General features: G+C 36.9%; 1 protein-coding gene across 4 annotated transcripts in view; it reads left to right on the forward strand.

Moving 5' to 3' along the window:
• LOC128246534 (uncharacterized) overlaps positions 1-16,361 on the forward strand; it is a 63,406-nt gene that overhangs the window by 37,405 nt on the left and 9,640 nt on the right. For all 4 annotated transcript variants that reach the window (XM_052964778.1, XM_052964777.1, XM_052964779.1 and 1 more), the window contains exons 9-18: positions 691-1,675; positions 2,205-2,341; positions 2,725-2,862; positions 3,377-3,506; positions 4,003-4,146; positions 4,728-4,993; positions 5,427-5,574; positions 6,759-9,053; positions 9,459-9,716; positions 10,149-10,249. In XM_052964778.1, the coding sequence (XP_052820738.1) occupies positions 691-1,675; positions 2,205-2,341; positions 2,725-2,862; positions 3,377-3,506; positions 4,003-4,146; positions 4,728-4,993; positions 5,427-5,574; positions 6,759-9,053; positions 9,459-9,716; positions 10,149-10,249 (4,602 nt within the window). The remainder of the gene's footprint in view (positions 1-690; positions 1,676-2,204; positions 2,342-2,724; positions 2,863-3,376; positions 3,507-4,002; positions 4,147-4,727; positions 4,994-5,426; positions 5,575-6,758; positions 9,054-9,458; positions 9,717-10,148; positions 10,250-16,361) is intronic.

Consider the following 16,361-nt stretch of genomic DNA (forward strand, 5'->3'; position numbering starts at 1 on the left):
TATGATTATCACGATTGATTGGTTGATATTTTAAATCAAGAATTATGAATATTAATGAGGTAAAAAACAATAACACAGTACGAAAAACTATCATTTAAAAAATAATAATATGTAGAGTAAACAACTGAACTTCGTATTGAATTTCGTTCATTGTAATTCTGATTGTTGTTCATTTCTGCAGTGCATACTTGTATAAAATGAAACGAATAAGACAAATTAAAAGCCTGAAACAACATTTGTGTTCTTTTTATATCATTTTTTTGTTAAAATACGTAATGAAAGTTTACTTTAAAGGTGAAAATGACCAATAATACAACCAACGCACAACATACGTCATTAACAATACATGTATACACAATCTTGTCTAAAGTTGCGAACACATATTCAATTTTTCCGAGTAATCGAGTACACGAGTACTCGATCGAACGATTGTCCGAGTACTCGAGTATTAATTTTACTATTCGTTGCCATCCCTAATATATAGAGTAACAACCAATGGGTTCTTTACATCAAGATCGAGCCAACGAGGAAATTGAGCCAAGCGATATCTAGCTGACAGGTTTTGACTGTACATGGTAATTCAATATCACTAGAGATTAGCTAAACAGATCAGATCCCAGCTACCATATCAAACAAAAACATTGTGCTGAGTAAAATAATGTATGAGAAAACAATCACTTTTCCATTTAGGACACTGGCGGGCATCTCTCACGAATAAACAACCCAGATGTAGCGATGTGTGTTGCATTCACTCTTCAGTTAATCGAGGACCAAGAAGAAGAAACTGCTAACTGTACAGTGTGTCTAATCCTTGACTCTATGCTTCGACACTTTGCCAGTTGTATAGTCAGTCCGACATTCTCAACTGAAGGTACAAGGAGTTGCCAAATGTGTCTACAGATCTTCACCTTGATTTGCATTCACATCAATGACTGCAATAATAATAATCACTTTCATGAGAAACTGAATGAGACCACCTTGGACAAGGGAAGTAAGTCCCTGTGTACTTCAAAGTTATGCTTATGGGTGATACAAAAACTTGAGGGCAAAGATTTACCAATGCAGATCAATATGGTCTGGATTCACATTCGTGGCCTACTTGGTAGAATCCTTGATGGTGTGTCAGTTGAGGCAGAGGATATCGTCATTCCTGAAGTCCTGACTAGGGGTACAAAGTTGCATGTCAAGAGGCCCTCACGGACTTCAACTACACGTCTCCCACTCAGCCTTCCAAGCATACCTGAGAATGAAACAATAGGGTCTCCGAACAATTCCCGACCTTTGAGTAGAAAGAAATCAAACTTAGCTAGTGTGGAAGAAAACAAATCCCAGAAACCTGTACATACGGGCACAGACTCTATTGAGGTAAAGCAGGAAGCTGAAGCAGCAGTAACTAGCCCTACCGAAGATTTCACAGATAAATCAGGAACTATTTTTGCTCATGTAAGACCTGAAACACGCGATGAGAGTGAGGATGTGGGGGATGCTCTACCAACTGGACAACAAGAGGGCCATGATTTGGAAGGCCCAGGTAGTGGAGGTTCGTCGGGGGACTATACGCCCTCTTTTGTTCAGCCAAGGGGGAGAGGAAACAAAAGCTTACCCATGGATGGTTTTAAAGACCCACAGTACTTCATCAGCGTGAAGGAGAAGCCAACAGGAATAAAGGGAATAGGTAGGACATTTAATTTCATGTAACAAAGTTAAATGGCAGTAAAATATGATGGCACTCTTTAGAATATTGAGCTTTGTTTTGCATATGGAAACATGGTGAGGAAATGCACCATATAAGGGCACGTTTATTGGCAGCATAATTATAGTGGTTGGTAATATGTTTAATGTCTTTATTTATATTTAAGCCAATTTTTTATTTTTTTCACATAAAAGGTGAGGTTTTGTTATAGCCATGTTGTCATTGGCACCGTCATGCAAGAACTTTACCATAGTTCAAAACCTTATAGTCCATACACATGTACAGAAAGGCCCATAACTCTGGCTTAAATTGTAATTGGGTTTTGCCCCTTCTGCTGCCTTCTTATTATACATTTTTGAGTTGAATAGATTTTAAGAACTTGGATTGAGCATTATAACTTCATCAACAGATATATGGTCGTAATATGCCAATTTTCTCATTAAGCTGAATGATCTTAAGTTATAAGTTGTAGTATACACTACAAATGACCAACATATTTCTAATCTTTCAGATGAGGTAGTTTATGCAGACAAGGCCCAGCTGGTAAGAGTGGTCGGGATATGGGAGGAGTTCAAATCTCGCTTTCTCATCGAGGCCAAACTTCAAAAACATGTCAGGGAGGAAGGCGTTATTCTTAAAGAGTATAAGGTATGTGTGAGAAGCATGGGGCTGTATTGAAATACTACTTACATGTAGCTTGACATAGAACGGTTAGGATGAAGTCAGTTTCGGCTCAATAACTCTAGTAAACATTGATTGATAGTAATGAAACTTAGTGTGTAGGTAGCTTATGTGATGACCTAGCTTGGATTTGATTGTGGGTCAAGGTGGCTTTGAATATAAATAGACCAATGGGTTCCCCTCAATGACTTATTGCAAATGGAAAGTTATAAAACTTGGTGTATACTAAAGTTTATATGAACAGAAAGATGTAACTTAGAATTGCTCTTTGGGTTTGAGGGGTTATGGTCAAGGTCACTGTTACCAAAAATCCTAATCATAATGTTGAGATTAATATTCATACCTTTCAGAGCAAGCTGAAGATTATGGGTCTGCGTTACAACAATGAGTTCCAGTGGATTAAGATTTCACATCTTGGAAATGGCATGACTGGGAAATGTCACCTTGCCAAAGACTTTGAAACAGACTTCATGTTCTGTGTGAAGGAGGTGAGTATATAGAGAAGAGAAAATGAAATTTACTGAAGAATCAGAGAAAAAAATATATAAGCAATATGTTAATGCTATTTTAGCTGGTGGAATTTGTGGCCATGTAACTATTAATTGAAAAAAAACAACATATTTATAACTGCATATACTTTTTTATCTGTTAAATCATACGTTTCACATTGCTCTTCTTTGGGTATATACATGTAATCCATAAAGGGATTTCCTCACAATTTATAGGGTAAAACATTGAACATTTGACTATGGAAGCATCCCCACCCGAGGATAGAAGGACCAATTTCCTCCTCCGTGTCAGGGAAATGGGTTCTAGTATATACTTCTATATCTATTGAGAGGTAATGAGAAAGTTCTCTTCATGGGAATCGAACCTACAACATCTTGGGTGAGAGCGGACACATATGCCACTTAACCATTCTCAACCTACAAAAATGGCTGCTGGGATATTTTCTCACCTTTCTCAGAAATCTTTAAAACGAAAAAAAATCTCATTTTTTAGATGCACATCTCCCACTATGAGAAAGAAGAGATAACCTTGTGGAGTGAACTAGATCACCCATTCATCGTGCAGATATACGGAGCCATTCGTCATGGCGAGAAAATATACATCCTACAGGAGTTTATTGCTGGTAAGTTACATTGGAGTGTTCGGACTTGACCACACACTCATGATAGATATGTGCAAGCAAATGTCTGTGCCACCATATCATTTACGTTGATTGCTTCAAACAGATGTTGAAATAATTTTTCGGCGAAGTCTCTCAAACTCAAAGAAAATTAAATGAATGATCGATCGATCATACATTATACATTACCTTATTGTGTCAACTTTAAAGCATGAATGACATAAAGGGATTACTCTGTGTTCACATTTGTCACGGTCAATAGATTATTGATTATTGGATCAAATGGTGACTTTTACAAGAAAAATTACAGACACTTTTTTCAAGATCAACTTCTTTTGATTGACTAGATGTAGTGTCTTCAGACTTGGTATGTTCACTGGTCATGGTCAGAAGATAATCCCTATAGGTTAAAGGTCAAGGTCATGGTGACCTCATGACAGACGACTCATCTGATTCATGTAATTCTAGTTTTCATCAAGTGATTTCTATTCATTCATAGGTGGCTGTCTTACTGAAGCTATCAATGCCCAGAGGAAACTGGGTCAACGTCTAGGACAGAGAACGGCTCTACGATACTTCAAACAGCTGCTCGAGATACTGGTGTACCTTCAAAACAAGAACATAATGCACGAGGATATTAAAGGTAGCAATTGAATTTAGCAACAACCCACACCAGACAGCTGACATCTGGCACCAATTTCTGAAACTAAGTTCACTCCCTTGTCACATGGTCAAACTAAGAACACTTTTTTGTTTGGAACAATTTGTGTTATTTCATTTCAAACCTTTCTGATACTTTTTTAAAGAAATTATCTTTATAATAATTGCGTTACAAATAATTTTAATAACAGAGTTCAATTCAATTATTTGGTGTAATGAATAAAGAGACTTAAGCTTGATTTAGGAAAGATTTTTTGAGAAATTGTGGCCTTTATTTAAAGAATATGTCATGCTGCTTTTACAACAGTCTGTGGCATTTTCAGCATCACTATGGAAACAGCTTTTATACCTTTCATTCACATTTCTTCCACACCAGACAAGCGTTACGATGGAAATTAGCATTCATAATCTGTTTCATTTAAGATATTTATAATCATTTTCAAATGTAACATAAAGTAATTCAAAGTATTCTAATGAGAAAGATGAAGGTTGATGTTATGATTTTGAACCAATGTTTGTAAATAAGTGTATGAACATGCATTGAATAAAATATTTACTTCCCAGCTGACAACATTCTGCTGAACACCATGAACGGGTCCGTTTCCATCAAGATGACAGACTTTGGGCTATCAAGGCGTATTCAGGGGACACCGAGGAAATACAACAAACTTGTAGGTACCCAAACTCAATGGAGCCCGGAGAAAGCCAAGGCGATAGAGTACAGCTTTCCTGCAGAAGTGTGGGCTGCTGTGTGTGTGCTGGTTCATGTACTGAGTGGGGTTCCACCATGGATCAAAAGATACCAGAATTTGATGGCTCTTATTGTTGTGGTAAGATTTTAACTTGTCAAGCTCCATTAACTCCTTAAGTAGGCTTGATTCCATTTTAACAGGATCTAGTTAAGCACGCTATTCTTGTGTGTAATTTGTGATATATATTCATTTTTAGAGGTCTGAGATATACAAAGGAAATAATCTTAAGATAATTAAAATGAACTAATTTTTAAGTTGTAAAATCAAGTTATAATAATAAGTATGGCTAAATGAGAGTATTGCGCAAGAAAATGGAGCCTGTTTTCTAAAGATAAAAAGTTTTTGAGTTTTCCAAATTCAGCTGCAATTCAGATCAATTAATCAAATTATTTTACTCATGATGTAAATCCCCATTAAGCCAGTTTAGAACAGTGTGCAGGTATTTGAAAAGTTGACATGGTAAGCCATTAAATATAAGAATTGTTACAGATGTCTCTTTCTTGGTTGTTAGATTGTAGAGAAATCACCCCCTGTTGAGGACATTCCTGCGAACATCGACGGTGAGATCCGAGACCTGATTCTCCAGGGCTTTACGCTTCCCCAAAGGGCTCGACCCTCTGCTAGCGACCTCCTGAGACATCCAGCATTCGTGCTGCTAGGTCAGTTTATATTTTGACTTGGTTTTAATTCAAGAATGTAGAAATGCATATTTTTTGGAGGTTGAGTCTTAAACACCTTGCCCATGTCAACAAATCTTCCTTATAACAGGATCAAATTGAGTGCGCGTTTTTTTGTATTATTTTTCTTCTATTCTCATTTTTAAGAATTTTTAGACTTTTAAAGGAATTCTCCTCCTGATAATCAAGATAATAGAGTATTTTTCTATCATGTAAAATCAAGATAAAGTTAAAAAAATGGAATAAAATGTTTAAGGATTACCAGTGTAGTTAAGCTTGTTTCTGTATTTTTTTTAAGAAATTTGGCAATTTGTTTTTTACAACTGCCTTAACTTTCAACTTTTTTGGCATTTTTTTGTAGACATCTATTTGATAATAGAATTTTACAATAGTATTGAATTGTGACACTTAAAAACACATTTCATTGCCAGCTCTGTCAGACCAGTGTGTTAAATAATTACTTGACTCCTGATGAGTTAATGAATATATTGATGTTGAGCCATTTGATGCAAGATCTATATGGGCTGTAAGAAAAATTACATCAATTCCAAACTAGTTATAAGTATGCCTGAACAAATTTGGATCAACTCTGCCCAGTTGAAATATTGGCTTGGACTATTTCAGCCAATTTTCCCATCTGTCTGGACCATATCCATCTGGACCTTATTGGCCCTCTTTCATATTATGATCAGTAGAAATAAGCATTGATGATATGAATTACTTTGAACTAAAATAATGTTTTATGTAGGCAATATTCATGTTGCCATACGTTGACATACACTGCATGGAGGTGTATCCTTGAACTTATTTGTTAATACATAAGCTAACTCTATTGCCCCGTATACATTTTCTATTGTATTGAATTTTGATTAAGAATAAGTACAAACAGATACTAATTAAATTAATGTATTAGATATTATATAAAGTCTTATAATTACTTACTAATGAACTACAAACCATCATTAACTTTCTCTGAAATTTCCTAGCCTTTTCCTCTTTTACGGTTGGAAAGCAGGTGTGAACAACTAAAAACTGGGCAGAAATGGACCAGGTAGATATAATATCTGGGTCAAGATAACTTGAAGAAGTCAATACATTTTTCTCTAGAGTCTAGATATAAATCTTGTTTTGATATTCATCAAAATTATGCCTTTTCTTTCTTTTAGAAAATGGAAGCCCCGATCAGGCGTATTCACTTCTCCCCTCAATGGGAAATGGACACACTTCACATATTCAAAGTGAGATAGACATGAGACTTCATGAAATTGTGGCAGAAATCGACAAAGGCAAGAGTCAGAAAGAAGCAGCTAGCAAGAGTCAAAAAGAAGGTGCTAGCAAGAGTCCGGAAGAAGCTTCTAGCAAGAGTCAGAAAGAAGCTGCTTATTTGGAGTCTGATTCTACAAAGGAACATAAAGAGAGTGCGGCTCATAATGAGGTTCAGCCTAATCTTCAAGGTGGTGAAGATCGGGAGGTGTTACAACCATCATTAGCAGTTGATCCCTATGAACATTTGATGAAATTTTTCGGAGACGATATTCAGAGTCATCCAAATGGAAAGACAGTTCCTCCTTCTGATAGTGCACCTGTTGTTTCTCTCTATATGGGACAAACAGAGAATGGTCGACTAAAATCGAGTGGCTCAGATACCAGCTTGCCGAAAACTTCTGATGAGCTGATTAATGCGCTTTTGCCTAAATTTGAAGAAATTGGTCTACCCGACTTTGATATTCTCATTAGTGAGAGCCTACCCCTGAACTCTGAGAGAAATATAGATACCTTTAGGATTGATTCAGCCCATAGTTCTGACTATGAAAATATGGAGGAGGTTGAAAAGCTTGATTCCCAAGAAGCAATGCTGAATATCATTAAGAAATACATTCCTGAGGTAGTGAACCAGAGCGAAAGCATGACAGAAAGCACTTCAAGGACTGACATCTCTGATATATTGTCCAACACTTCCTTCACTGATTCTACAGGTGATGGTAAATCAGAAATTGTGCCTAAAACACACATATCAGTAGAGAGTAGTCCTCCAAAAACTGCCAGTGATTTAACAACTAAGCCATACAGCCCCATTGAGGGAAATACTTTTCCAGACCCTGTAAAAATTCTGCCTGACAACAACTCAATTTCTGATGATGACTTCCTGTTTATGTCAGGATCTCCTCCCAAAACATCTCATTCAAATTGGATGAAACACACACCACCGACTCATTTCCCCATAGGCTTTGATCAGAATTTGAAGAGGCCAGAATCTGTGCCAACAACAGTTCTTGTTCCTAAAATAGGGAGCCCAATAATGCCAACAATGGTTCAGCCTAACGAGCAAGTAATGAGTAAAGATCGGAACATTCAGTCGACCTCCACTCCAGGAACCACCAAGCATAGCCGTAATTTTATGAACCAAGAGCAGTTGCCTACAAACCCAAGACCAGAGTTAAACCCACTTCTTGTGTCTCCAATTCCAAAAAGTTCACTTGTAAGACCATTACAGTATTACCAGACAAGTGAGGGTCGAAGAATTCTGATTATTCCAAGTCCAGTGTCCAATCAAACATTTGAAGATTTTCATCAAGAACAGAGGAGTGGTTTCTTTCAGATGAAAAAGGAGTCAAAGGAAGCATATTCTCAAAAAGAACTGAATGATCATGATGAGAAAATAAGACAAGTGTTTCTAGCCAATGCTGAGCTCATAGAGAAGTATTCAGGTAGTTTTACCAAGAATTTCACGCCTCGACAGTCACCTGACATCAGAAGCAACTTAGTGGGTAACGGTTTTGGACTAGCAAGCCCTGGGGTTCTATACAATACACAAAATCCATACCATCCTGAACAGGCTCAATATACGCCACTGAATACAAATCAGAGATTTTTTCCGAGAAATCCACCTTACCAAGAGGGTGTTCGACGGGAATTATTCATGACCAATCCAGGACAGGTACCAGAGCCATATGTGATGACCACTGGGCATAGCCTGATGCCGGTCATCAATCAAACAACTGGTTACCCCCATAATTATCTACATGAAAGGCAACCGTTATCATTCCAGGGAACAAACCCTTCAGGGAATTACAACCAGACCCAATATCCAGGTTCTCTGTACCAAAAGGACATAACTGGACCCAAGCAATCAGCATTCTTCCAAACTCAACCTTCACAGCCTATTGTGCCATCAATGAGAGTCCACCAATCAAGCTATCTATTTTTACAAAACCAGATCCAGCCACCAAGATATCCACAATTTCCCAACCAGACTGTCCTGTTTCCTTCCCAAGCCCCTGTCGCTCCAGTTTCCCCCAACTCAAGGCCTCGAGACCACCATGATATTGAGAGAACTTTGCGAAAAAGTTTCTCGGCACGGACCCAGACAGCATTTGGACCAAACCAGGCAACCTTCAGACCAGCAAATAACTTCAATTTCAGTCCCTCAATGAATCCAAGACCTCCTCAACCAGCACATGGTAATTTTTGATGATTTACTGTCAATTTAAATGTTTTGAGGAATTGTAATCTCCAATATTCGAGATAATCACATTGTGAATTAAACATATATTACTAAATAATACATGTACATAACGACATCATTTATAACATAGCATCCTAAATTTATTTTAAAAAGGTTGTCTGGTAAGTGCAGTGGTTAGTGCACTCGCTCCTAACCTAGGCAACCCGGGCTCGATTTTTGGACTGGTTGCATGTGAGTTTTTGTGGTCACCATATGGGACAAGTGGGTTTTCTGCAAGTTCTTGGGTTACACTCACAACTCAAGAACCCTCTCTCGCACAACATTGGGCCAGCAACAGTGATTTATATAAGTTGCAATAACTTGTTCAAAGCCATTGTTTAAATAAGTTCATCTCTTTCAGGAGTCATCAAAAACCCAAACCTGCAGGTGGACATCCGCAAGGCATCAGAGGCCCACAAATACTCACCCATATCCCAGTCCCAAACTGCGCCCGTCCTTTCACCGCCCAAAACACCACAGACCCGAAACCTTCTACGTCATGCATCCCACATTATGCCTCTACCTTACACGCAGTCGGATGGGGCAAGTTCCCCCGCCAGTGGGATGGGCCTCTCAACCGGATCAAAGTCCCAGTTTGATCAACAGGAGGAAATCTTCAGTATGTAGACCCATGAGTTTTTGTTACTGAGATATTTACCTTGTCTGTTTTTCTGGTAAAAGCCAATTTTAAGCTCTACTGGCCAAAGGCAATAAAAAAAGTTTGGTTCTATCAAATGAAGACCTGTATTGTGCCCCTTTATCATGGCACCAATTCACTCGGATATTAATACTCATGACTGTTAAACCAATGGAAATATTACCTAGTCACATGATGAGCATGAACGCATGAACTAAATAATGCACATGGACTAAGATTCAATAAAGTCTTTCTTGAATAAAGTTGGTAATTGTTGTGGGAGGTTAAAATCAAGGTGATGTGACATTGAAAATCATCAAGGCGTACAGTTAAGTACCCGGTATATTCTCAATACTGCTGGTGTTTCACACTTGTTAGAATTTTAAACTTAAGTTCTAAGTGTATTTGTTACAGGGCAGCTGGGTAAGACTGCAGTGGATGAACTCTCTCAGCACAGTGACCCTGTGGAGAAGTTTGAACGCGGCCTCTACGACTTTGATGATGATGAGAAGGGGGTACGTGGTTAAAGATTATTTATTGACCATATCATACATAAACAGGGGTACACGGTTAAAAATTATAAGTTGACTATATCATACATCCACAAGGGTAATTGACCATATCATACATCCACAAGGGTATGTGGTTTAAGATTATTAATCAACCATATCATAACATCAACAGGGGTATGTGCCTAAAGATTATTGATTGACCATATCATACATCCACAGGGTTATGTTGTTAAAGATTATTAATTGACCATATCATACATCCACAAGGGTATGTGGTTTAAGATTATTAATCAACCATATCATAACATCAACAGGGGTATGTGCCTAAAGATTATTGATTGACCATATCATACATCCACAGGGGTATGTGGTTTAAGATTATTAATCAACCATATCATATATCCACAGTGGTATGCGGTTAAAGATTATTAATCGACCATATCATACATTGACAGGTGTATGTGGTTATAGATTATTAATTGACCATATCATACATCCACAGGGGTATGTGGCTTAAGATTATCAATTGACCATACCATACATCCACAGGGGTATGTGGCTAAAGATTATTTATTGACCATATCATACATCCACAGGGGTACGTGGTTAAAGATTGTTAATTGACCATATCATACATCCACAGGGGTATGTGGTTAAAGATTGTTAATTGACCATATCATACATCCACAGGGGTATGTGGCTAAAGATTATTAATTGACAATATCATACATCCACAGGGGTATGTGGTAAAATAATTATTCATTGACCATATCATACATCAACAGGTGTATGTGGTTAAAGATTATTCATTGACCATATCATACATCCACAGGGGTACGTGGTTAAAGATTGTTCATTGACCATATCATACATCCACAGGGGTACGTGGTTAAAGATTATTTATTGACCATATCATACATACACAGGGTTATGTGGTTAAAGATTATTAATTGACCATATCATACATCCACATGGGTATGTGGTTTAAGATTATTCATTGACCATATCATACATTGACAGGTGTATGTGGTTATAGATTTTTAATTGACCATATCATACATCCACAGGGGTATGTGGCTAAAGATTATTAATTGACCATATCATACATCTACAGGGGTATGTGGTTTAAGATTATTCATTGACCATATCATACATTGACAGGTGTATGTGGTTATAGATTTTTAATTGACCATACCATACATCCACAGGGGTATGTGGCTAAAGATTATTAATTGACCATATCATACATCCACAGGGGTATGTGGTTAAAGATTATTCATCAACCATATCATACATCCACAGGGGTATGTGGTTAAAAATTATTAATCGACCATATCATACATCCACAGGGGTACGTGGTTAAAGATTGTTAATCGACCATATCATACATCCACAGGGGTACGTGGTTAAAGATTATTCATTGACCATATCATACATCCACAGGGGTACGTGGTTAAAGATTATTCATTGACCATATCATACATCCACAGGGGTACGTGGTTAAAGATTGTTCATTGACCATATCATACATCCACAGGGGTACGTGGTTAAAGATTATTTATTGACCATATCATACATACACAGGGTTATGTGGTTAAAGATTATAAATTGACCATATCATACATCCACATGGGTATGTGGTTTAAGATTATTCATTGACCATATCATACATTGACAGGTGTATGTGGTTATAGATTTTTAATTGACCATATCATACATCCACAGGGGTATGTGGCTAAAGATTATTAATTGACCATATCATACATCTACAGGGGTATGTGGTTTAAGATTATTCATTGACCATATCATACATTGACAGGTGTATGTGGTTATAGATTTTTAATTGACCATACCATACATCCACAGGGGTATGTGGCTAAAGATTATTAATTGACCATATCATACATCCACAGGGGTATGTGGTTAAAGATTATTCATCAACCATATCATACATCCACAGGGGTATGTGGTTAAAAATTATTAATCGACCATATCATACATCCACAGGGGTACGTGGTTAAAGATTGTTAATCGACCATATCATACATCCACAGGGGTACGTGGTTAAAGATTATTCATTGACCATATCATACATCCACAGGGGTACGTGGTTAAAGATTATTCATTGACCATATCATACATCCACACGGGTACGTGGTTAAAGATTATTCATTGACCATATCATACATCCACAGGGTTATGTGGCTAAAGATTATTAATTGACCATATCATACATCCACAGGGGTACGTGGTTAAAGATTATTTGACCATATCATACATCCACAGGGTTATGTGGCTAAAGATTATTAATTGACCATATCATACATCCACAGGGTTATGTGGCTAAAGATTATTAATTGACCATATCATACATCCACAGGGGTAATTGACCATATCATACATCCACAGGGGTATGTGGTTAAAGATTGTTAATCGACCATATCTTACATCCACAGGGGTATGTGGTTAAAGATTGTTAATCGACCATATCATACATTGACAGGTGTATGTGGTTAAAGATTGTTAAAAGACCATATCATACATCCACAGGGGTATGTGGTTAAAGATTATTAATCGACCATATCATACATTGACAGGTGTATGTGGTTATAGATTATTAATTGACCATATCATACATCCACAGGGGTATGTGGCTTAAGATTATCAATTGACCATACCATACATCCACAGGGGTATGTGGCTAAAGATTATTTATTGACCATATCATACATCCACAGGGGTACTTGGTTAAAGATTGTTAAACGACCATATCATACATCCACAGGGGTATGTGGTTAAAGATTGTTAATTGACCATATCATACATCCACAGGGGTATGTGGCTAAAGATTATTAATTGACAATATCATACATCCACAGGGGTATGTGGTAAAATAATTATTCATTGACCATATCATACATCAACAGGTGTATGTGGTTAAAGATTATTCATTGACCATATCATACATCCACAGGGGTACGTGGTTAAAGATTGTTCATTGACCATATCATACATCCACAGGGGTACGTGGTTAAAGATTATTTATTGACCATATCATACATACACAGGGTTATGTGGTTAAAGATTATAAATTGACCATATCATACATCCACATGGGTATGTGGTTTAAGATTATTCATTGACCATATCATACATTGACAGGTGTATGTGGTTATAGATTTTTAATTGACCATATCATACATCCACAGGGGTATGTGGCTAAAGATTATTAATTGACCATATCATACATCTACAGGGGTATGTGGTTTAAGATTATTCATTGACCATATCATACATTGACAGGTGTATGTGGTTATAGATTTTTAATTGACCATACCATACATCCACAGGGGTATGTGGCTAAAGATTATTAATTGACCATATCATACATCCACAGGGGTATGTGGTTAAAGATTATTCATCAACCATATCATACATCCACAGGGGTATGTGGTTAAAAATTATTAATCGACCATATCATACATCCACAGGGGTACGTGGTTAAAGATTGTTAATCGACCATATCATACATCCACAGGGGTACGTGGTTAAAGATTATTCATTGACCATATCATACATCCACAGGGGTACGTGGTTAAAGATTATTCATTGACCATATCATACATCCACAGGGGTACGTGGTTAAAGATTGTTCATTGACCATATCATACATCCACAGGGGTACGTGGTTAAAGATTATTTATTGACCATATCATACATACACAGGGTTATGTGGTTAAAGATTATAAATTGACCATATCATACATCCACATGGGTATGTGGTTTAAGATTATTCATTGACCATATCATACATTGACAGGTGTATGTGGTTATAGATTTTTAATTGACCATATCATACATCCACAGGGGTATGTGGCTAAAGATTATTAATTGACCATATCATACATCTACAGGGGTATGTGGTTTAAGATTATTCATTGACCATATCATACATTGACAGGTGTATGTGGTTATAGATTTTTAATTGACCATACCATACATCCACAGGGGTATGTGGCTAAAGATTATTAATTGACCATATCATACATCCACAGGGGTATGTGGTTAAAGATTATTCATCAACCATATCATACATCCACAGGGGTATGTGGTTAAAAATTATTAATCGACCATATCATACATCCACAGGGGTACGTGGTTAAAGATTGTTAATCGACCATATCATACATCCACAGGGGTACGTGGTTAAAGATTATTCATTGACCATATCATACATCCACAGGGGTACGTGGTTAAAGATTATTCATTGACCATATCATACATCCACACGGGTACGTGGTTAAAGATTATTCATTGACCATATCATACATCCACAGGGTTATGTGGCTAAAGATTATTAATTGACCATATCATACATCCACAGGGGTACGTGGTTAAAGATTATTTGACCATATCATACATCCACAGGGTTATGTGGCTAAAGATTATTAATTGACCATATCATACATCCACAGGGTTATGTGGCTAAAGATTATTAATTGACCATATCATACATCCACAGGGGTAATTGACCATATCATACATCCACAGGGGTATGTGGTTAAAGATTGTTAATCGACCATATCTTACATCCACAGGGGTATGTGGTTAAAGATTGTTAATCGACCATATCATACATTGACAGGTGTATGTGGTTAAAGATTGTTAAAAGACCATATCATACATCCACAGGGGTATGTGGTTAAAGATTATTAATCGACCATATCATACATTGACAGGTGTATGTGGTTATAGATTATTAATTGACCATATCATACATCCACAGGGGTATGTGGCTTAAGATTATCAATTGACCATACCATACATCCACAGGGGTATGTGGCTAAAGATTATTTATTGACCATATCATACATCCACAGGGGTACTTGGTTAAAGATTGTTAAACGACCATATCATACATCCACAGGGGTATGTGGTTAAAGATTGTTAATTGACCATATCATACATCCACAGGGGTATGTGGCTAAAGATTATTAATTGACAATATCATACATCCACAGGGGTATGTGGTAAAATAATTATTCATTGACCATATCATACATCAACAGGTGTATGTGGTTAAAGATTATTCATTGACCATATCATACATCCACAGGGGTACGTGGTTAAAGATTGTTCATTGACCATATCATACATCCACAGGGGTACGTGGTTAAAGATTATTTATTGACCATATCATACATACACAGGGTTATGTGGTTAAAGATTATAAATTGACCATATCATACATCCACATGGGTATGTGGTTTAAGATTATTCATTGACCATATCATACATTGACAGGTGTATGTGGTTATAGATTTTTAATTGACCATATCATACATCCACAGGGGTATGTGGCTAAAGATTATTAATTGACCATATCATACATCTACAGGGGTATGTGGTTTAAGATTATTCATTGACCATATCATACATTGACAGGTGTATGTGGTTATAGATTTTTAATTGACCATATCATACATCCACAGGGGTATGTGGCTAAAGATTATTAATTGACCATATCATACATCCACAGGGGTATGTGGTTAAAGATTATTCATCAACCATATCATACATCCACAGGGGTATGTGGTTAAAAATTATTAATTGACCATATCATACATCCACAGGGGTACGTGGCTAAAGATTAATAATCGACCATATCATACATCCACAGGGGTATGTGGTTAAAGATTATTCATTGACCATATCATACATCCACAGGGGTACGTGGTTAAAGATTATTCATTGACCATATCATACATCCACAGGGGTACGTGGTTAAAGATTATTCATTGACCATATCATACATCCACAGGGTTATGTGGCTAAAGATTATTAATTGACCATATCATACATCCACAGGGGTACGTGGTTAAAGATTATTTGACCATATCATACATCCACAGGGTTATGTGGCTAAAGATTATTAATTGACCATATCATACATCCACAGGGTTATGTGGCTAAAGATTATTAATTGACCATATCATACATCCACAGGGGTAATTGACCATATCATACATCCACAGGGGTATGTGGTTAAAGATTGTTAATCGACCATATCTTACATCCACAGGGGTATGTGGTTAAAGATTGTTAATCGACCATA

The sequence above is a fragment of the Mya arenaria genome, chromosome 9 (genome assembly GCF_026914265.1).
Source record: "Mya arenaria isolate MELC-2E11 chromosome 9, ASM2691426v1".
NCBI lineage: Eukaryota > Metazoa > Mollusca > Bivalvia > Myida > Myidae > Mya > Mya arenaria.